At 38.2% G+C, this 24,491-nt stretch overlaps 2 protein-coding genes across 5 annotated transcripts in view; one reads left to right on the top strand and one right to left on the bottom strand.

Moving 5' to 3' along the window:
* FBXL20 (F-box and leucine rich repeat protein 20) overlaps nucleotides 1-24,491 on the bottom strand; it is a 114,909-nt gene that overhangs the window by 68,944 nt on the left and 21,474 nt on the right. The gene's annotated exons all lie outside the window — the stretch shown is intronic.
* Nucleotides 11,219-11,538, top strand: LOC133079671 (small ribosomal subunit protein eS27-like). Its single transcript, XM_061175271.1, has one exon. The coding sequence runs from the start codon at nucleotides 11,236-11,238 to the stop codon at nucleotides 11,488-11,490; it is 255 nt and encodes an 84-aa protein (XP_061031254.1). The 5' UTR covers nucleotides 11,219-11,235; the 3' UTR covers nucleotides 11,491-11,538.

Below are 24,491 nucleotides of genomic sequence, written 5' to 3'. Positions count from 1 at the left end.
GTTCTCTTTCAAGTTTTATATATCATGCAGAAAAGTAATAACGCCTCACAACCACCACCATATGCATTCTGGATACATGCAGGATCATTTAACAAATTAATGAAATAACTCACAATGGGTACTTTTAACAGAGCCGTCACTATAAGCTTGTCTAGTAAGCTACATAAAAAAAAAACCAAATACCTATATATCCAATAAAAAGCAACTAAAAACAATACACATGTCACTGAAACTGAGAGGAATATGTTCAGTCCCTGCTATTAAGTATTACATGGATGCCTCTTGACTTCATACAATGAACATTTATTGAACACGCTGTATTAGGCACTTTTCTAGGCAATGAAATACAAAAACAGTAAGATGTTATCTTGGTACTTAAGGAGCCCCTGCTCTACAATGAAGAACACAGAAATAAGCAAATACTAATTTTGGACTGGCATCAAGGAGATAAGCTAGAAATAAATTAAAATTATAGTTCAAGTAAAAGATGATGCAGGTAAGATTACAGGGGTGGTGGAAGTGGAAAATAAAAAAACTAGACAAAAGGATTTTTAAAGAAGCTACAGGACTTCCTGATGGAAAGTTGGATCATCTACCAAGTTTCAGTGCAGCAAACACACTATGTTACAATAAAAGTAATGCTGCCTGACAATTACATGTTTTTGGAAATTGCTGGACATCAAAGAATAATCTGCTTCCCTAAATTCTCTACCCATTAATGGAAGGTATTAAGAAAAAATCATATCCCTTTTCTATAAGGCAGACTTTCAAAATGAAGCCATCACATTTCCTCCTAAACAAGTTCTCAAATTCCACGGTTTCTAAGACTCTACACCATTAAGATCATTCTTCTCCAGGTACACTTATAGGAAAGAATGCATGAAGTAGTTATAAAGTATACCCTGAATAATCTAGGGTTGATGACATAAATAACAATGTCTTGCAAAGTCAGCTAATGTATCCAAAATTGAGACCTGCCTGGGGGACTTCATAGCACACAACATGTATCTTGAGATCTTGGGGAAAAATCAAGTTAGTAAGTATAAAACAGTATCACTAAGCTAAGCACCCAATATACTAGACTATGCCCAACTCAAATCCACAAAATATAAAAGATAATCATTTTTATACTAGAAATGCTAAGCTCTTTATCTTGTATATTCAAAGTATTTAATTGAATGCTATGTATCTCACCCACCAAGGCACTTTGCTCACTTGAACATACACGGTAATTAAATTGATAAAAAATATAAACCTATGCGTTGTTCACATGATTTGTGCAATTCTAGATATAAAAAGGAACAAAAATCACACCCAGGGGCTTCCCTGGTGGTGCAGTGGTTAAGAATCCGCCTGCCAATGCAGGGGACACAGGTTCGAGCCCTGGTCCGGGAAGATCCCACATGCCGCGGAGCAACTAAGCCCGTGCGCCACCAACTACTGAGCCCACGTGCCACAACTACTGAAGCCCCCGCATGCCTACAGCCCCTGTTCCGCAACGAGAAGCCACCGCAATAAGAAGCCCACACACCGCAACGAAGAGTAGCCCCCGCTCACCACAACTAGAGAAAGCCCACGCATAGCAACAAAGACCCATCTCAGCCAAAAATAAATAAATAAATAAATTTATTTAAAAAAAAAAAAGTCACACCCAGCAGCAATTTTTTCCCCTAAGTCAGTCTAAATAGACCAAATGTTGTTGTCTCTGTAAGAACATGAGGTATATGAAAAGAGAAAAGAAAAAAAGGAATAGACAGTGTCCTGGGAGTATATGGGAAACATGTGTATAGGATATCTGTCCAGATTTATATTTCCCTCCAATTCCTTCTGCACATACGTATCCTACTCCAAGTCTGCAAGAAAAAGATCAGTGGTTCACAAACCATGGTCACCTGACTAACAGCATCAGCATCAAACAGAACCTTGTTAGAAATGCAAATTCTCGGGCTGTACTCCAGACCTATAGCATCAGAAACAGGATGCCAGGGGTGGTGGAGGGAAAGAGGGGCAATTTGTATTTTAACAAGCCCTCCAGGTGATACTGATGCTTCCTAAAGTTTGAGAACCAATGGAACAAATAAAATAGATTGAGAATCTCAGGACTTAAGAAATTAGTTATAACACATAATCAGAATATTTTATTATTTGAAGTGACATAGCAATGGAGCTTAGAAAATAATCCTAGAGGTAGACACAAATTAATTTTAGATGTTTTCTAGGAAACCCAAATGGTTTCTGCTCCAGTTCATGGCACTGGGTTTTTTTGTTTGTTTGTTTAATTTTTTGGCTGCATTGGGTCTTCGTTGCTGCGCACGGGCTTTTCTCTTGTTGTGACAAGTGGGGGCTACTCTTCATTGCGGTGCACGGCCTTCTCACTGCGGTGTCTTCTCTTGGTGCAGAGCAAGGGCTCTAGGTGTGCAGGCTTCAGTAGTTGCAGCACGCGGGCTCAGTACTTGTGGCACAAGGGCTTAGTTGCTCCGGGGCATGTGGGATCTTTCTGGACCAGGGGTTGAACCCGTGTCCCCTGCACTGGCAGGCAGATTCTTAACCACTGTGCCAGGGAAGTCCCCATGGTATTGTTTGTAAAATAAATGTTTCACAGAAGCAATAGAATACATGTTTTAGATATCTTACTATTTCAGCTGAATCCAAACTCTAGGTTTCTCATACAAAATATAAAGGGTGTCAAATCCAATTACATCAAGGATATAATGAATTATAACAAATTTGTGAAGGTTTTAGATATAATCGTTGTAGAGGAAGTCACTGTTCAAACATTTGACATTCTTAGGTAATCTGGTTTCATATTAATGTGTGGATAGATTATTATATATTTTAATAATCTATCCACAAAAAATTACAAGGATATTGTGGGGGGGAACATGAGAGCAACTACATTGTTCTCTCTTGATTATTTCTTTCAAGGTAGGACATCATCCCCTAAACAAACAAAAACAGACACTGCAACAGCCTCCCTGTCATATAGGGATAGGACATTCTTTTTTTTTTTTTTTAATTTTTATTTATTTGTTTATTTTTTATTTATGGCTTTGTGTTGGGTCTTCGTTTCTGTGCGAGGGCTTTCTCTAGTTGCGGCAAGCGGGGGCCACTCTTCATTGCGGTGCGCGGGCCTCTCACTATCGTGGCCTCTCTTGTTGCGGAGCACAGGCTCCAGACGCGCAGGCTCAGTAATTGTGGCTCACGGGCCTAGCCGCTCCGCGGCATGTGGGATCCTCCCAGACCAGGGCTCGAACCCGCGTCGCCTGCACCGGCAGGCAGACTCTCAACCACTGCGCCACCAGGGAAGCCCAGGACATTCTTAAATATTCAGGTTTTTAAAAAATTAAGTGATTTGTTTTGTCATACATTAGCATTTATTGTTGTTTTGTATAAAACTGTAATCGTTTTTCTATAAATTACCTAGCTGAGAAATGTAACTGTGAAAGCACTTGTTGCAAACTGTAATTACAACATAGAGTTCCTGAAGAATAAGAAGCATTTTTTTTGGCTATTATTTTAGAGTTTCTTATCAGTTTTTAAATCTTTGGCACATTTTGGGAATTAGTTTACTAACACAGTAAATTTAAATGCTTAGCACACAAAAAAGACACAGGAAACCAATTCAAGAGGCTTTAAATACAGGATCTGGGTGGGAAATGCAGAGGGGTTGAACAAAGGAAACAGGAAAAGAAATACTTTCTCAACAGTGACCCCTGATGATTAAATTAAAGTATAGCTACCAACTCCAAAAACAGAAATTGAAAGGTTTGACCTATGCTATTCAAGCATTATGGAAGAAATACAAAATTTAATATGTATTTTGGCATAGAATACTAGTATCCCCTCATATCCTCTCTACTCATCTAGAGTAACAGAATTCCCAATTTTTAGCTAGCACATGGCTGTGTGGAAAGAAGACTTTATTTCTCATTACGTTCTGGCCAATGGGATGTAAGAAAAAATGATGTGTGCGGTATCAGGAGGGTCCTTAATGAGAGAGAGTGTGCCCCTTCTTTACTCCTTCCTCAAGGAAGATGTGTCCATTACATCAGACTGTAAGCTCTGAGAGGAAAGGGGCCTTGTCTGTTTAGTTCACCCCAGTATCGTCGGTAAGCAATACAATGCCTAGAAATTCCTCAACCAATGAATGTCATTTTTACTAAACAGATCAGGAAATACTTTTTGACTGTAAATTCCCAGCAGGCTTCCATGGTTTTTTCACTTTGTATCTCAGGAGGGGAGGGGAGGGAAGAGGAGGGGAGGGGAGGAAGAAAGAAATTTAATAAACTGAATGTTACTCTAAATTCAGCAAATAACATGCAAATGACATCAACACAGCAACAGACTGAATACATTACAAAAATAACGATTAAAATACCTGAAGAAAAAAGTTGGAAGATTCAACTTATGGCCCATTTATTTCAAGGGATATGATACATTTCTTGTTTAAAAAAAAAAAGTTATAATAATTCCTAAGTTTTCACCATCATGGGATTTCATCTGTATACAGCATTTTTAGCAGCTTTATTATGGCATAATGCAAATATCATAAAATTCACTGGTTTTAAGTGTACACTTCAATAATTTTTAGTAAATTTATAAAGTTGTGTAACCATCACTACGATTCAGTTTTGATGAATTTCCATCACCCCAAAAATATCCTTTATGCCCATTTGCAATCAATCCCTGTGCTGATCCCCAACCTCAAGCAACCACTAATCTTCCTTCTGTCTCTGTAGATTTTCCCTTCTGGGCATTTTTAAAAAATGGAATCATAAAATATGTCATCTTTTGCATCTGACTTTTTTTATTCTGCATGTTTTTTAAGTTCACCTATGTTATAGCATGTACCAGTAGTTCATTCTTTTTTATTGTTGAATAGTATTCCAGTGTATGGAATTCTATATTTTGTTTATTCATTCCTAGTGGACAGACATTTGGATTGTAACAATTTTTTTTACTATTATGAATAATGCTGCTATGATCATTCTCATACAAGTCTTTGGGTTGAAATATGTTCTCATTTCTCTTGGATAAATTCTAAGATGGAGATTTTCTGGGTTGTATCATATGGTTAAGTTTATTTAAAACTTTTAAATTGTTTTCCAGAGTAGCTGCACCATTTTACATTTCCACCAGCAATGTACGAGGTTTCCAGTCTGTCCCTATCTTACCGTTCCTTGCTGTTGTCTTTTTTATTTCAGTCAGTCTAATGGGGTGGTATCTCACTGTGGTTTCAATTTGCACTTCCCTAATTACTAATGCTGTTGAGCATCTTTTCATGTGCTTTTCAGCCATTCAAAAGACTTCTTTGGTGAAATGTATATTCAAATCATTTTCCCTTTTGAGTTGTTTATCTTCTTACTATTGAGATTTAGGGCTCTTTATATATTTTGAATACACATTCATTATCTACTCTATGACTTGCAAATATTTTCTCCCATTCTGTGTGTTGTGACTTCTATTTCTTAATGGTGTCTTTTGAAGAATAAATATTTTTAATTTTGATATAGTCCAATTTATCCTTTTTTTTAACACATCATGCTTTTGAATATCATATATGTGAACTCTGCCTAACCAAAGGTTATACAATTGTCTTTTTTTTTTTATTTTAATTTATTTATTTTTAATTCTTATTTATTTTTTGGCTGCGTTGGGTCATCGTTGCTGCACGTGGGCTTTCTCTAGTTGTGGTGAGCGGGGGCTACTCTTGGTTGCATGGGCTTCTCATGGTGGTGGCTTCTCTTGTGGCTCGCGGGCTCTAGGTGTGCGGGCTTCAGTAGTTGTGGTGCACAGGCTTAGCTGCTCCGCGGGGCATGTGGGATCTTCCCGGACCAGGGCTCGAACCTGTGTCCCCTGCACTGGCAGGCAGATTCTTAACCACTATGCCACCAGGGAAGTCCATATACACCTGTCTTTTAATTCAGAAACTTTTAAAGACATACCTAGCTGACTCTCTCAACTAGACATAATGGCCTCTAAGAAGCTAAAGGGAATTTATGCCACAGCAGATAGACACAACCAAAGTCAGGAGAGGTCTGTCTTTAAAAGAGTTATAATGATGTAGCTTTTGGGACATGGAATAACACAAACCAGATGCACAGAAAATTTCAGAAATTTTAAAGGAAGTTGTACCTGCTGGGTACAACAAGGGACAGAAACTATTTAAAATGAAAAAAGGCCTCTGGGTTCCCAACTTTCTATAGGGAGGAAGTACCCTGAGAAAGCTACTTAGCTTCATAAGATATTTCTTATGTAAAAGGAGAGACCTCTCAGAAAGCAGTGTTAAGAGCTCATAACGCAGTACCAAGAATCACAGAGAACAATGGATTAGGCAACCATTCCCAGGAAGCAGAACTGGGCCCCAATCAAGGCACGTTGCCTGCTTCTGTGTTACCAAAAGTAGGGTCCAGCTGCTTGCCGCTCGAAAGCCAATACTTGAGAGGCAAGGTTGGTGGAAAGTAAAATTTGCTTTATTTCAGAGGCCGGCAACCAGGGGAGAGGGTGGACTCATGCCCAAAGGCCAACTCCTCACTGACAATCAGTGGGCAAGAGCTTTTAAAGGGGAGTTTCAGGCATGTATAGGCGGAGGTAGAGGGCTACCTGCAGGAACCAAATAGTCAGCTCTGACAGTCATCTTGAAATTGGTCATGCGGTGGTCTGATCAGCGTCATCCTGATTTTAAGTACAGTTAATCTTCAGTTCCAGGGTCGGTTTGTTCCCATTTCCTTGAGGCCAGTTCTCAGAATTGTGGCAGCTCATGTCATGGCTACAGTCTGGTCATCATGTAGTAAACTTCTTCCACCTGGTGGGGGTTTCAATATCTACAAAACAGCTCAAAGGACATAGAATATTATCTACAGCCCATGAGGAGGAACTAAAGGTCCTTGAATTTGTTTAATAACTGAACTATTAATATTTGGTCTTGTTTGACTGTTCTCCTTTGCTTCTGCATTTTCTCAATTCTCTGATTAAACTCTTTAGCTAAAGTTTTTCTACAGACAAAAGGAGGCAGAGGACATGGGGGGGAAGGACCATAGGGTCCTGTTCCATTTCACCCGGAGTAGGTGACTTTGACAATGCGCCTGCTATATTTCAGAATTGATATATGCTATATGCCTCCTGTTACTCCCCCTTTTTAGGGTGAATGTATATTGCCGTTATTCTATCTCTGTGAATAACAGTATATGTTGAGTGTATGGGGCAGATAACTTTTCTGTTTAGTTCATAGGTCTCTGGATCAAGAGGAACTGCAGGTGAGGACCCTCATCTACCTCTAAATCAAATGCAGATAACAAGTTACAGGTTTTCACCATTATTTATTTGTGTATTTATACAGGTTGTTTTTGGATATAAGACTTTCGAGGTCTTGGGAGGGAATGATTTGCATGCGACAAGAATGCAAATCATTGGAGCCAGAGGGCAGACCATGGTAGAACCTTATAATAAGGGCCTCCGAAGAATCTTATCTCCTTGCTACAGTACCCTTTTGCAATGGGCTTTTGCTGCACCTCCCTTCAATAGGTGGAGTCTGTTTTCCCACCCTCTGCATTTGAGTTCACATGATGACTTGATCTGACCAAAAGAATGTGGTGAAAATAACACTGCAATTTCCAAGCTAAGCCTTAACCAAAACTTTACCTTCTTGAAACACTCCTGCCACCATGTAAGAAAGCCCAGGCTAAACCTGTGAATGATGACAGGCCTTGTGGAAAAACAGTACCAGCTGACAGTGACACCAAGGTCTCAGACTGTAAATGAGGCCATCTTAGACACTCAAGCCCCAGTCAAGCCACCAGAGGACTGCAGCCTCATGGGCGACCTTTTTGGGTGACTAGAAGAACTGCCAGACTGAATAATTGTTTCAAGCCACTAAGTTTTAGAGCGGTTGTTAGACAGCAAAAGCTATGAAAACACATTCTACACATTTTAAAAGTTTATGACTCGTGATCTAAATTTCATAGATTTGAATAAAATCTGAGACGTACTGAAGTAGCCCAACATAGGTAAAATCTTTTGGTGGGAAGAAAATTTCTGAGAGAGATTAAGAATGAACCGTCATAAACAAATCCAGAGTTGAAGCTGCAGATACTTTTTTAAAACGATTTTTTCCTATAAGTAGTTTTTACTGATTATGCCATTCCCTCCTCACTCAACCAACACCAGATGTTTTTCCAACTGGTTAGTTTTCTTGCCAAAATCTAAGAGGAAAAACATTTTTGTATGGCTAAATAAACCTAAAACAAAGTAAGTTTGTAATTCCTCCACCCAACATCTTGTCCCTAGTAGAAACAGAATTGCTTTTTAGAAGCAAACTGCTGTCAGTGCATTACCATCTCATGACTAAATTTATCTTAAGACAGAAATCCCTAGATAAAAACACCAAGGAAGGGATACATTTAGAAAACAGATACATTACTTAATAGATCAAACTTTCTGCTATGGACACTTTCTAATATCTGACTCAATATTACAAGCTTTCTTTTATCCTGACTTCTGTTTCTTTAACCGAAATCAATATCCACTACCAATTCATTGCTCTTGGTCTAAAATAAGTATACACTTTTATTCTGTTTTCTGTTGAGAATTTCTTCCACTTAATCAGTTTTAACTATCCACAGCAACATTCCAGAGCACCGAGGACTCCATGAACTTTGATGAACTACTGGATATGACTGGAACTCATTTTGGGTACTGCTCAATCCTGGAAATCTTCTATGCCCTACTGAAAATTTCTTTTGAAGTTATGAGGTGAAAGGAAAGAATTTTAAAGTCAAGGTGGCAATATAATTACATGTCCTCCCCTTTTCTCCTCCACTTACCCCAGCTCCACCACACTATATACACACAAAAGAACTACTAGTAGATACAACAAGGCCATGATGGGATCTGACTCAGGATTAGCAAGCATTTAACTGAATCTCATATTCCAAAATGCCAGAGGGGGTGGTAAATCAGAGGAAAGTAGGGTTTGACTTCCTCATGTACAAATTCTAGTCAATGTGCCAGACATTGAAAACTGGCAGAATCTGTGGAATTTTCCAAGACATATGTCAGATAGTAATTTTACAACTCTCTCACAAACACACATTCTAAATCATCTTACTGCTATGGAAATATTTCCAAAGCAATGGTATTTTAATACAGCCATGCTACTTATTTGTAGAAAAAGCATTCCCCTGTTTTAGATAATGTAAGAAACAAAGTACACAGTACCCTAGATACCCTAACTGCATGCCAGAAATTATATTTTAGATTTAAAAGGAACCAAAAGAAACAATATGTTAAATCAGAACAATGATTCTTTAAAAAGGAAGGGAAGAAATAACTTTGTAAGAAAGTCATTAAGGAAAAGTGATACCAAATTAATAGACAAAGGAAATCTATTAGACTTCCTAGGCCATGATATGAATAAGACAGTGGTGCTATTATGAACAAGATAGCTAAACAAAGGATGCATGATATAGCTAAATACTTGGCTGTTATTAATTGATATATATATATATCTAGAAAGAGGTCTCTATAATATACCATATAACTTAACTGAATTTTTATATAAAAAGTCAACCAAGACAAAAGGACATTGGAAAAACAGTAGGGTCCGCCCTACCCCTATACCCTATCGAATCTTCCAGGGGGTTCTTTTGATATTTACCTCTGTTTTTCTAAATATGCTTGATTTATCAAATTTAGATATTACCTATCGACATACTGCCAAGGAATGTAAGTATTTAGTTTCAACCTCTACCTCTAGCCTCCATACCCTATGTAATTTTATGACAATCTTTGTTTAAATAAAGAGTGAGTGTGAATGTAATACTGGACAGGTACTACTGAGTGCTGAGCCAAGCAGAACAATAGGACCATGCACTCTTTCTCCCTACAAATTAATGACAACCTCATTTTTTTCTACTTTCTATATATTTTTAACTTTTCCTCAAATGCTCCAGCATCTGTCACATGTCTATCAATATTTTCCATATGCTCAAACACATCAGATATTGTTTTTTCCCAGAGCCATACCTTCCCAGAACCCTTTGTTCTTCCTTCTGCTTCCCTCTGTGGTGGGACTCTCTAGACTAGGTACAGAGCTGTCACCTTGGGCTCTCCCTTGGCTCTTCTCTTTGACTGAATTCTGAGCCTTGGACCCGATTTCTTTTCCCTTCCTATTTAAGAGTACATTCACTAGTAACTTACGGGGGAAAAAAGGCTCATGAGAACTGAAATTCTGGTCACTTGCATGTCTAAAAATATCTTTATCCTAGACTCACATTTGATTGATAATATGGCTGAGAATAAAATTATAGGTTGGAAATCCTTTCCACTGAAGATATCTGAAGATACTGCTTAATGCATTTCTGTCTTCCTATGTTACTACTGTGATATGTAATGCTATTCTGATTGGTCCTTTGAATGTAACCTCTAGCTACTCTTGCTGGAAGCTTTTAGTACAGCCTCTGTATCCCCAGTTTACTGAAATTTCATAATCAGTCCCCTTGGTCTGTGTCTTTTTTATTATTCTATCATATCTTTCAACTTGCAATTCTATGATTCAGTTTGGAAAATGCTTTGGAAATCTGTTGGTATCATCTCCCACTATTTTCTCTGTCCTCTCATGCTCAAATTCCTATCAGTCAAATATTGGACCTCCTGGTCTATCTTTAATTTTTAAAATTATTTGTCTCCTATTTTCCTCATTTAATATGTTCTTTCTAATTCCTAGGAAATTGCTTCAACTTTACTTCCAATCTTTCCACTAATGTTTTTTTTGGGGGGGGTATCATTTTTTATTTCCAAGAGTTATTTCTTATTTATTGAAAGAGTTTCAAAAGAGCATTCTGTTTTTTTGAAAATGCAACATTTCATTTCTTAGAGATTAGTACCTCTTCCCCTCTGCCCTACCCACAGTTTCTTCCCCTCTGCGCTCTACCTTGTTTCTTTTATGTGTTTGTTTGGTCTCTCACTTTGGAGGCTTTCCTCAACTATCAGGTTATCCTTGGCTGTCCACTCCTTTTCATGGCATTAAGAAGCTATTGTAAGTTCACTGTTTGGCTCCATATCCCTATCCTTTTCATACATCTGATATTCCTGGATCCAGAACCCTCAGCCTCCATCTTCTTGAAGAAAAAAATGCCCAGTTTCCTAGAGGGGGAAGTAGTAGTTTACATAGGATTCAACCACTTAATTTAAGACCTTCTTCAGCCTTTCCGATGGTGACGACCTCCCCACGAGAACATGCCTCTCTCAAAGGATCTCCTTCGTCCCTCTCCAGAAGAGGAGAAAAGGAAACACAAAAAGAAGAGCCTGGTGCAGAGCCCCAATTCCTATTTCATGGATGTGAAATGCTCAGGATGCTATAAAATCACCACTGTCTTTGGCCGTGCACAAACAGTAGTTCTGTGTGTTGGCTGCTCTACTGTCCTCTGCCAGCCTACAGGAGGAAAAGCAAGGCTTACAGAAGGATGCTCCTTCAGACGGAAGCAGCACTAAAAGCCCCCAGAATCAAGATGAATGGGAAACCATCCCAATAAACACATTTTGGATTAAAAAGACTTTCTTCAACCATTACCTACTTTTAATCTCAAGCCTCATTCTTGTATTTTCACTTTTTACTACCAAATGTTGAGTCTTTTTGGAGGTTTTGTAAACTTGCTTGCTAGTCTCTGCAGACAACCCAGAGTGTACCTCCCTCTACTTGGCTAAATTATTTAACACTTTTCTACTAATTTTTTTATCTGCTAAAATTTTTTTTGTCATTCTTGTCCCTGTGATCTTGTACTCCTTTTTATTCTTTTATTATAATGTTAGTGCTATTTGAAAAGAAAGGAAATAAATGTATTAAGTCAAACTCCCATGTTTAACCAAAATACCCATTTTGTTTTAGATATTTTGAATAAAGTCATAAACATATTTACTAAACTTCTGTATACCATGAAACTCATTAGGATAAATAATAACCTTGGATAACAGAATCAGGGTTCAACATGATTTCAAAAGGACAGTATCAAGAGGAAACTAGGGACTTCCCTGGTGGCGCAGTAGTTAAGAATCCGCCTGCCAATGCAGGGGACATGGGTTCGAGCCCTGGTCTGGGAAGATCCCACATGCCACGGAGCAACTAAGCCTGTGTGCCACAACTACTGAGTCTGCACACTAGAGCCCACAAGCAACAACTACTGAAGCCCGTGCACCTAGAGCCTGTGCTCCGCAACAAGAGAAGCCACCGCAATGAGAATCCCACGCACCACAATGAAGAGTAGCCCTCGTTCACCGCAACTAGAGAAAGCCCGCACACAGCAATGAAGACCCAACACAGCCAAAAATGAATAAATAAATTAATTAATTTTTAAAAATGAGGAAACTAAACAGGGCAAATTTTTAAAAAATCTCTCACTAAAATTAAGCAATTACCAGTTATATAAATATGAAACTAGAAACCTAGTTTCACAAAAAACAGGAAGTTTTAGTTTATCATGAGTTACTTATGTGACTTCCTGTAACAAATTTTAAAAGAAAAGAAAAACTATAATCTTAGGATACATTAATGGAAAGCAGACCAGACCAAGGGACAAAACTACTGTATATTCTGAGTGGTTGTCAATAATTCTAACGTCACATCTGAGAAAGGAAATCAACTAAATATCATTTAGAAAATGGATCCCAGGATATTGAGAGGTTCTAAAGCTAAGTTTTGTGGAAAATGGTAAAGATAAGAGGAATACTCAAAATGTTCAATGGAAGAACATTATAGCTGCTATTGAATAGCTGAAGAATTGTCCTTTACAATCAAGTAGCTCTATACTGTTCAAGATAACCAACCTAGGAGAAGTGGAGACAATGTGTTTAAGACAGATTTGGCTTAAATAAATGTGTAAAGCTGTGAGCTCTCCCCATTACTGGTCAGCCAGTCTCTCCAATATCAGCGATGTCATAGAGTAGATTCTTCCATTGAGAAGGAGCTTTAACTAGATGACATTAAGCTTTGTTCCACTAAAGGAAGACAGAAATAAAGAAACCAAGAGTCAAAGAAGGTCATTATACAATGATAAAGGGGGTCGATTCATCAAGAAGATACAACAAGTGTAAATATTTATGCACCCAACACTGGAGCACCTAAATATATAAAGCAAATATAACAGAACTAAAAGGAGAAACGAACAGCAATACAATAGTAGCAGGGGATTTTAATACCTCACTCTCAATAACAGATAGATCTTCCAGAGAATTAATAAGGAAACAGAAGATTTTAACAACATCATAGACTAAATGAATCTAATAAACATACACAGACCAGTCCATCCAATGGCAGCAAAATACACATTCTTCTCAAGCATACACAGAACATTCTCCAAGACAGAACATATGTTAGGCCACAAAACAAATTTCAACAAGATCAGTAAGACAGAAACCATATCAAGTATCTTTCCTGATCACAAGGGTATTCAGATGTGTGTTTTCCAACACCCAAGCAATACCCGATTTCTTAGCAGACACTGAATGGGTGTCCTACAAATTTAACTCAATTCTGACACTATCTACCAGGAGATAGCATCAGATCTCACAGGTTAAAGGCCCAGTCCCACAAGTGTCCCCCACTTCAGACACCAATTACAAGTCCAGGGTGTTACTTTGCGCTTCTGACCAACTGGCTATAAATTGAAGGTTCCTGCAACCCACTTCTCAGGTTCAATTACTTTGCTAGAAGTGGTGCACAGAACTCAGAGAAACATTAACTTATGCCTCTCAGCTTTTTTTTTTTTAATTTACTTTATTTACTTTTTAGTTATTTTTTGCCGCGTTGGGTCTTTGTTGCTGCGTGCGGGCTTTCTCTAGTTGCGGTGAGCAGGTCTACTCTTCTTTCTCAGGCTACAGGCTCAGGGGTTCAGCAGTTCTGGCTTGTGGGCTGTAGAGCACAGGCTCAGTAGTTGTGGCGCACAGGCTTAGTTGCTCCGTGGCATGTGGGATCTTCCTGGACCAGGGCTCGAACCCATGTCCCCTGCATTGGCAGGCAGATTCATAACCACTGTGCCACCAGGGAAGCCCTCTCAGCTTATTTAAAGGATTCAGATGAACAGCCAGATAAAGAGGTAACACAGGGTGAGGTCTGGAAGGGTCCTGAGTGCAGGAGCTTCTGTTGCCATAAGAACTGGGGTGCACCACCCCTCTGGCATGCAGATGCTACCAACATGGAAGATCTCTGAACCTCATCCTTTTGGGTTTTTTTAATGGAGGCTCCAATACATAGACATAATTGATTATACCACAGGCCATTGGTGACTGCTTTAACCTTCAGCTCCTCTCTCCTCCCCAGAGGTGGGGAAGGGGGAAATGGGGAGTGGAACTGAAAGTTCCAACCCTCTAATCATAGTTGGCTCCCCTGGCAACTGGTCTCCATCATTCAGTTACCTAGGGGCCTTCAAAAATTCACCTTATTAACAAACTCAGGTGTGGTTGAAAGGGGCTTGTTGTAAATTAAAAGACACCCATTTCACCTTTATGGCTTCGAACTGAGAACAAAAGATGTTCCCACTGCTCACTTAGGAAATTACAAGGGTTTTTGGGAGTTGTGAGTCAGGAGTCAAGAACGAAGACCAAAATATATAAGTGCTATAAATCACAATATCACAGGCATGAAACTAGAAATCAGTCAGAAGGAAAATTGGAAAATTCACAAATACGTGGAAATCAATCAACACGCTACTGAACAACCAATAGATCAAAGAAGAAATCAAAAGGGAAATCAAAACATATCTTGAGACAAACAAAAATGGAAACACAACAAACCAAAACTTATGGGATGCAGCAAAAACTGTTTTAAGAGGAATGTTTATAGCTATAAATGCCTACATTAAGAAAAAAGAAAGATCCCAAATAAACAACCAACATCTCACCTCAAGGAACTAGAAAAAGAACAAACTAAGCCCAAAGTCAGCAAAAAGCAATAATAAAGATTAGAGCAGAAATAACCGAAATGGAGAAAGGAAACCAATATAAAAGATTAATGAAACTAACACTTGGTTCTTTAAAAAGATAAACAAAATTGACAAACCTATAGCTAGACTAACCAAGGGAAAAGAGAGGACTCAAACAAAATTGTAAACGAAAAAAAAAGAAAAAAATTGTAAATGAAAGAGGAGACATTACAACTGATACCACAGAAATATAAAGGATCATAAGAGACTACCATGAACAATTATACCCCAATAAAATGGACAACCTACAGGAAACGGATAAATTCCTAGAAGCATGACCACTTACTGTTAAGGTAATTAAACAAGGAGGCAATTAGGGTTTAATTGTCTGAGGTGGTTCTAATGCCTTGGTAGCCCACGTTGCAAACCAAAACCTAAGCCAGTGTAAATGCACTGGAATCTGAGAAAATGAAACTTAAGAACAATCCCAAATAAGGCAACTGCTTAAGATACAGCCAATCAAATAACTACTTTGCTTCGGTGTCTTGTCTATAAAAACCATGCCCGTAGCTCCTGTGCATGGAGCACTTCTAAAATCGCTTCTGGACTGGTGCTATGCAATTCAAATTAATGTTTGCTCAAATAAACTCTTCAACATTTTAATGTGCAACAGGTTTTTTTTTTTTTTAACACTTCCAAGACTGAATCATGAAGATGTACAAAATTTGAATAGACAAATAATGAATACAGAGACTGAATCGCTAATCAAAACCTCCCAACAAAGAAAAGCACAATACTAGGTGGTTTCGCTGGAAAATTCTAGGAAGCATATAAGAAAGAATTAATGTCAATCCTGCTCAAACTCTTCCCCAAAAATTGAAGAGGAGAAATCACTCCCAAACTCATTTTATGAAGTCAGCATTACCCTAAGCCAGAGAAGGAAACTACAAGAAAACTATAGGCCAATATCCCTGATGAATTTAGATGCAAAAATTCTCAGTAAAATAACAGCAAACCACATTCAACAGCACATTAAAAAAATCATACACCATGATCAAATGGGATTTATCCCTGTGATACAAGGACGGTTCAATGCACACAAATTAATCAATGTGATAAACCACATTAACAGAATGAAAGACCAAAATGATATGATCTGAATAGATACAGAAAAAAACACTGGACAAAATTCAACATCGTTTCATGATAAAAAACCATCTACAAGCTGGATATAGAAGGAATGTACCTCAACATAATAAAGGCCATATATGACAAGTCCACAGCTGACTTCACAATGGTGAGAGGCTGACAGCTTTTCCCCTAAGATCGGAAACAAGACAAAGGTAATCTAAACACTCCTAGTCAACACAGTACTGGAAGTCCCAACCACAGCAATTAGGTAGGAAAGACATAAAAGGCATCCAAATCAGAAGGAAGAAGTAAAAGTATCTCTGTTTGCAGACGACATGATTTTATACAGAAAAATCTTAAAGACTACACCATAAAACCGTTAGAACTAATAATTCATTAAAGCTGCAGGTTACAAAATCAGCATACAAAAATCAGTTGCACTTCTATACACTAAGAACAAACTAGATGAAAATAAACAATCTCATTTAAAATAATATAAAAAAATAAAATACCTAATAACTCTCCCAGACTTCAGACAATACTATAAAGCTACAGTGATCAAAACAGTGTGGTACTGGTACAAAAACAGACATATGGATCAATGGAACAGAATAGAAAGCCCAGAAATAAATCCACACACCTATGGTCAATTAATCTTTGACAAAGGAGGCAAGAATATAAAATGGGAAAAAGACAGTCTCTTCATCAAGTGGTGCTGGGAAAGTTGGACAGCTGCATGTAAATCAATGAAGTTAGAACACACCCTCACACCATGCACAAAAATAAACTCAAAATGGCTTAGAGATAAGACATGAAACCTTAAAACTCCTAGAAGAGAGCATAGGCAATACATTCTCTGACAAAAATAGTACCAATGTTTTCTTAGGTCAGTCTCCCAAGGCAATAAAAATAAAAACAAAAATAAACAAACGGGACCTAAGCAAACTTACAAGCTTTTGCACAGCAAGGGAAACCATTAAAAAAAAAAAAATAGACAACCTATGGAATGGGAGAAAATATTTGCAAATGATGCAACCAACAAGGGCTTAATTTCTGAAATATACGAACAGTTCATACAACTCAACAACAAAAAAACAAACAATCCAATCAAAAAATGGGCAAAAGACCTTAATAGACATTTCTCCAAAGAAGACATACAGATGGCCAGTAGGCACATTGAAAGATGCTCAACATCACTAATTATTAGAGAAATGCAAATCAAAAATACAATGAGGTACCACCTCACACCAGTCAGAATGGCCACCATTAAAAAGTCTACAAATAACAAATGCTGGAGAGGGTGTGGAGAAAAGGGAACCCTCCTACACTGTTGGTGGGAATATAAATTGGTGCAGCCACTATGGAAAACAGTATGGAGGTTCCTCAGGAAACTAAAAAGGGAATTACCGTATGATCCAGCAATCCCACTTCCTGGTCATATACCCGGACAAAACTATAACTCAGAAAGATACATGCACCCCTATGTTCATAGCAGCACTATCCACAATAGCTAAGACATAGAAACAACCTAAATGTCCATCAACAGATGAATGGATAAAGAAGATGTAGTACATATATACAATGAAATATTACTCAGCCATAAAAAAAGAATGAAATAATGGCATCTACAGCAACATGGATGCAACAAGAGATTATCATACTAAGTGAAGTAAGTCAGAAAGAGAAAGACAAATACCATATGATATCACTTGTATGTGGAATCTAAAATATGGCATAAATGAACCTATCTACAAAACAGAAAGACTCACAGACATAGAGATCAGACCTGTGGTTGCCAAGGGGGAGGAGGGAAGGGAGAGGGATGGACTGGGAATTTGGCGTTGGTGGATGCAAACTATTACATTTAGAATGGATAAACAACAAGGTCCTACTGTATAGCACAGGGAACTATACCCAATACCCTGGGATAAGCCATAATGGAAAAGAATATTTTAAAAAGAATGTCTATATGTATAAAACTGAGTCACTTTGCTATACAGCAGATTGCCACAACACTGTAAATCAACTATACTGCAATTAAAAAAATTAAAAATGAAATAAAATACCTAGCAATAAATTTAACCAAGGAGGTGAAAGATCTGTACATAAAAACTGTAAGGCATTGATGAGAAAAATTGAAGACACAAATAAATGGAAATATATCCATGTTTATGGACTGGAACAATTAATATTGTTAAAATGTCCATACCACCCAAAGTGATCTACATATGCAATGCAATCTCTATCAAAATTCCAATGGCATTTTTCACAGAAATAGAAAATCAATCCTAAAATTTATATGGAACCACAAAAGATCCTGAAGAGCCAAAGTAATCTTGAGAGGGAAGAACAAAGCTGGAGGCATCACACTTCCCGACCTGAAACTACATTACGAAGTTTTAGTAATCAAAACATTATGTACTGGCATAAGAACAGACACACAGACCAATGGAACAGAATCAAGAGCCCAGACATAAACCCATGAATATACGGTCAACTAATATTTGAAAAGGGAGCCAAGAAGACTCAATGGGGAAAAGATAGTCTCTTCAATAGTAGGTACTGGGAAAACTGTATATTCACATGCAGAAGAATAAAATTAGACCTCTATATTACATCACTCACAAAAATTAACTCAAAATGGATTAAAGACTTAAATAAATGTAAGGCCTAAAACTCCTAGAAGAAAATATAGTGAAAATGCTCCTTAACATTGGTCTTGGCAATGATTTTTTTGGATATGACACCAAAAGCACAGAAGGAAAGCAAAAAACAAGTGGGACTACATCAAACTAAAAAGCTTCTGCACAGCAAAAGAAACAATCAACAAAATGAAAAGGCAACCTATAAAATGGGAGAAAACATTTGTAAACTATATATCTGATAAGGGATTATGATCCAAAATATATAAAGAACTCATACAATAATAACAAAAATAAATAAATAAAAATGGGCAAAGGATCAGAACAGAAATTTTTCCAAAGTATATGAAAAGGTGTTCAACGTCATCAGGGAAACACAAGTCAAAACCACAATGAGATATCACCTCACATTTGTTAGAATCACTATAATCAAAAAGACATGAGATAATAAGTACTGGTGAGGTGGAGAAAAGCGAACCCTTGAGCAGTGTTAGTGTGAATGTAAATTGGTACAGCCCCTATGGAAAACAGTATGGAAGTTCCTCATAAAATTAAAGACAAAACTGCCATATAATTCAGTAATCCCACTTGAGGTATATATCCAAGGAAATGAAATTACTATTTCAAAGAGATATCTGCACCTCCATGTTCACTGCAGCCTTATTTACAATAGCCAAGATATGGAAACAATCTAAGTGTCTGTCAACAGATTAATGGATAAAGAAAACATTGGTATATATATACAATGGAATATTATTCAGCCACAAAAAAGAAGGAAATCCTGCCTTTTACAACAACATGGATGAACCTAGAAGGCATGGTGCTAAGTCAAATAAATCAGAGAAAGACAAATACCGTATAATCTCATAAGTGGTGGTTGCCAGGGTCTGAGGAGTGGGGGAAATGAGAGAAGGTGGTTAAAGGGTACAAATATCCAGTTACAAGCTGAATAAATTCTGTAAATCTAATCTACAGCATGCTGACTATAGTGAACATTACTATACTGTATACTTGAAAGTTGCTGAGAGTAGATCTTAAATGTTCTCCCACAAAACAAACATCACTGGGACTTCCCTGGCAGTGCCGTGGTTAAGACTCTGCTTCCACTGCAGGGGGCAGGGGTTTGATCCCTGGTCAGGGAACAAAGATCCCACATGCCATGCAGCACGGCCAAAATAAAATAAAATAAAAACACATTCAAAACAAACATCATTAACTATGTGAGGTGACAGATGTGTTAACTAACCTTACTGTGGTAGCCGCAAAATACACTATGTCAAATCATCATGCTGTGTACCTTAAACTCACACAATGTTATATGTCAATTATATCTCAGTAAAGCTGGATACAAAAAAAGAAAGAAACCAAAGAGGGAACCAACATAAATAAAGAAATGTAATTTACACAGGCATACAGAATATACTAAAATAGGTTTACATTTAGTTATTTTTCTTAAACATTAAAAAAGAATCAAAATTAGGACTTCCCTGGTGGTCCAGTGGTAAAGAATCTGCCTTACAATGCAGGGGACGTGGGTTCAATCCCTGGTCAGGGAACTACGATCCCACATGCTGCAGGGCAACTAACTACTGAGCTCGCGCACCTCAACTAGAGAGCCCATGTGCCGCAAACTACAGAGCCCACGCGCTCTGGAACCAGAGCGCCACAACTACAGAGCCCATGCGCCCTGGAGCCTGTGCGCCACAACTAGAGAAGAGAAAACCCGCACACCACAACTAGAGAGAAGCCAGCGCGCCGCAACGAGATATCCCACATGCCTCAACGAAGATCCCACCTGCCACAAGTAAGACCCGACGCAGCCAAAAATAAATAAATAAATAAATAATGAATAAATCTTAAAAAAAAATCAAAATTAAAATCAATACAGACTGAGAAAAAGCAGGCCAGTGTCATTACTGGATGTACAAACAAATTAGGACTTAGCCTAGAACACAGGCTTGATAACTCTGTTCTTTGGCAGTATGCTTGACCCTATCTCCCCAAACCAGTGGTGACCCAAGACAAAACAAAAACTATTAGGACAATGATATTTTTCATAAATCTACATGCATTCCATTTTTAAATGCTGGCATTATACCCTTTAGATTTAAATTAACCTGTATTTTGTTTTAAAATATCAATGGTATATGACACATTTAAAAAAATGTTAGCAACCTTTTATTAGTTAGCCCCCCTCCCTTTTTTTCTCCCCATTTTACTAATCCAAGGCTTTTGTAGATTTCCTAGAATGTATGTTTTATGGGACAGTTCTATAAAGAGTTTGGTCATGAATGACTTTACGAGGTTGTCTGCCAACAGCCATAAAAAATGAACAAAAACATGTTTACAGATTTTTTTTAAAAAAATCAACATTGATAGGCACAAGCCTGTTGATACATAAGCAGAATTTTAAATTCAGCTATCTTTTCTCTGGAGCCTTCTCTTACTAGAAGAAAGACTCTAATCTCTTACCTGCCTGATGGAATTCTGGAACTAGGTGAGGGAAGGAGACTAGCAGGTTCCACTGTTCGCTGTGGCATCTTAGCCTCATTTGCCTCCGGGCTTAGGGTCCTAGGTCCTGAACTTCTCATGTTCAATTCCTCCAAAGAATAATGTCCTGACTTCTGTAAGTCTGATGGCAGTCATTCAACTGATCAGGGTGCATGGGCTGAGTATGGGGGTGGGGGTGGTGGCAGAGAAGGGTCCATCCCCCATTATAGATTTTTCAGACAATGCTCCCTGTTCTCAGCCTCCATCTGTGGTACATGGTACTTCCATGTACTGAGCTTTTCAGGGGTCTTGCAGACAAATCATGATCTGTCTCTTGCCAGTATTCTCCTCTATAGAGGTTGACCTTCCTCTCCTCTGTTAGGTCACTTACTACTTCTTTTTGCTTTCCTTCTTCCTATACAAGTAGAATTACAGATGTCTTATCCTTTCAAAATGGAGTTTATATTCCTGTCTTTAGGTGATTTTCAAAAAAGCCTGAAAATAATTTTACTTTGCTGTCTTAAAACCTGAAAGGGATGGTTTTTGTAATCTTTTAAGTCAAACCACCTTGAAATAGAGCCAACTACTGTTCAAGAGCTAAATGTTTATGTTTGATAATAACCCCCAAAGGATAACACTATTGAAACCAAGAACTCAAATGCTCAGTTAAATTAGACTACTACCTCTTTTTCAAACAAAGCCTATACTTTCTCATCTCTATGGCTTTATGTCTTCTACCTAGAAATCAATCCATTTTTTAAATGCTCTGCTCCAATTTCATATCCTCCATGAAAGCTTCGCTGATCCTCTCTCCTAGAAGGGAATGCCTTTTTCCCACTTCAGGTTTTCATGAGGAAGAACTTTCGCTATACACACTCCTGACTTCTCTGTACTTCTTTACTTACAGAGACAGAGTGACTTATCTGACCCTATCTGACTAGTTAATCTTAGAAGAGTGAAGAGCAAACTTGGCCCATCTCTGTGCTTCTACCTTTCCAAGGTGTGGAGCAAGCATTCGCTGCTTATTTAGGGCCAGACTCTCCCTTGCATAGGGAGGCTTGAGTCAATATAGCACTGCTTGGAGGCAGGTTGGTCTACCTAAAGGACTTCAGTTAAAAGGCACAATTTGGCTCACGTACTGAAAGTTGTATCCTCCAACCTGGTCTCTGTTAGTAATAAAAGTGGTATTTTGACCCCTACCTGCTACTCTTGTTTTCTTTATTTGTTCACAACTTCAGAAAGGATAAGGGATGCTTTACCTGAAACCTCTTCAGAAATCCCAATAATCTCTAGGTGGAAATGTTTTCCTACTTTCCTATAATCCAGAACTTTGCTTATAGTTCTATTATAGATCTTAAATTTTTTCTTACTGTGTTGACAATCTTCTAACCTACTAGGCTGTAAGCTTTTAGAAAGTGGATTAGGGTTTCCCTGGTGGCGCAGTGGTTGAGAATCCGCCTGCCAATGCAGGGGACACAGGTTCAAGCCCTGGCCTGGGAAGATCCCACATGCCACGGAGCAACTAAGCCCGTGTGCCACAACTACTGAGCCCGCGCTCTAGAGCCTGCAAGCCACGACTACTGAGCCCGCGAGCCACAACTACTGAAGCCCGCACGCCTAGAGCCTGTTCTCCGCAACAAGAGAAGCCACCACAATGAGAAGCCTGCGCACCGCAACGAAGAGTAGCCCCCGCTCGCCGCAACTAGAGAAAGCCCATGAGCAGCAACGAAGACCCAATGCAGCCAAAAATAACTAACTAAATAAATTTATTAAAAAAATAAAGCTAATTATACATCCTATAAACCTAAAATTGAAAATAATTCAGTTTACACTGAGGAGATGAATTCAAATGAAATGGATAGAATCTAAGCTGATATCTCAAGATACCTTTCTATAATATAGGACAAAGACAATAACCACTCAAATTCACTGTATTAATTAATCATCATCAGTAACAGTAGTGGTTAAAAATAAGTAGTACGTAAAAATGATTAGGAGACGACATGGCCAAACTAGTGGTTGTGGTCACTCTTGTGCAGAATAAAAATTAGAAATTGAGAAAGTACATTTTTAGTATAATTGGAGTATTTCAAAATTAGGGAGCCAGAATCCGGTTTCCTCTAAAATCTCAGATCAATAGCATACTCAGAGGTGACATCAACAAAAATGGTGGAATAAGGAATTTTGAAATCCCACCTCCCCATAAAAGTAACCAAAAAACTGACAAAATCAAATATTTTTGAACTTCAGAAACTAACTGAAGGCTTGCAACAGTCCAAGAAGTGTATATTCAAGAACAAAGGCTGAATCTCAGTAAGAACAGAGAGCTTTGTGGCATTTTAAGTTACCCCAACCCCCAGATTTGCAGTAGCACTATCTTGAAAATAACAGCCTGCACTGCTGGTAACTGAGGAACCAGAACATATCTCATTTTCAAAGTGTTGTAATTATTTGTCTTGACCTGTCGGGCTGCTCCCTGGAAGATCAGCTCAAAAGGCTCGTCTTTATTTTGCCCGACTCAAAAAGGGCCTAGCGCTAAAGAAATTACTCCACTTTGTTCAAAACATTTATAGGCAAATGTTTTAGTCACTGCTGCCTAAGGAACAGATAACAATTGCGGCAAACAATAGACTAACCAAAGAGCTTGAGGGGAAAGGGCTAGAGAATGAGATGTCCATAAGGGTACTGAAAAGCTCCTATATCCTGGGAATCTAGAAGGCCACATGCACACCCAGGGTTGTGCACACACTCAGGAACAACCTGAGAAGACCCTAAGCTATCACTTCTGGCTGATCTTGAGGTGTTGCAGAAACAGGAAGTGAAGGCTAAGGCATAATTGTAAACTGCCTGGCTGAGTGCTGAAGGCATGCCCTAACATGTACAAGAAGCCCCTCAGCAAAGACTGAGAGAACTTCTGGTTCCAGATGTTTAAGGAAATCTCTGTACAATCATTAGCTGACTACTAAGCTAATGGAACAGAGATTTCAGTGGCCACACACGACAAAGAATACAGAGTTTATAGAACTAGTTCAGAAAAAGACACTAAACAAACAAACAATACTACTACAATAAGCAGCATCAACAAACCCAGGAGAGGAGAGAATGTGATTTCTAGAGTTGCCATATTTTAATATTCAAAATGTTCAGCTTTCAACAAAAAATTACAAAGCATGCAAAGAAATAATTTGCAAATTATATGATACGGGTCTAGTATTCAAAATAAAGGACTTTCACAACTGAACAATAAAAATACAAATAACCCAATTTAAAAATGTGCAAAGAATATGAATAAACACTTCTCCAAAGAAGATATACA

Source organism: Eubalaena glacialis, chromosome 19 (assembly GCF_028564815.1).
Source record: "Eubalaena glacialis isolate mEubGla1 chromosome 19, mEubGla1.1.hap2.+ XY, whole genome shotgun sequence".
Taxonomy (NCBI): domain Eukaryota; kingdom Metazoa; phylum Chordata; class Mammalia; order Artiodactyla; family Balaenidae; genus Eubalaena; species Eubalaena glacialis.
Note: the sequence above shows the minus strand (reverse complement) of the source record. Positions and strands in the feature narration are given on the sequence as shown.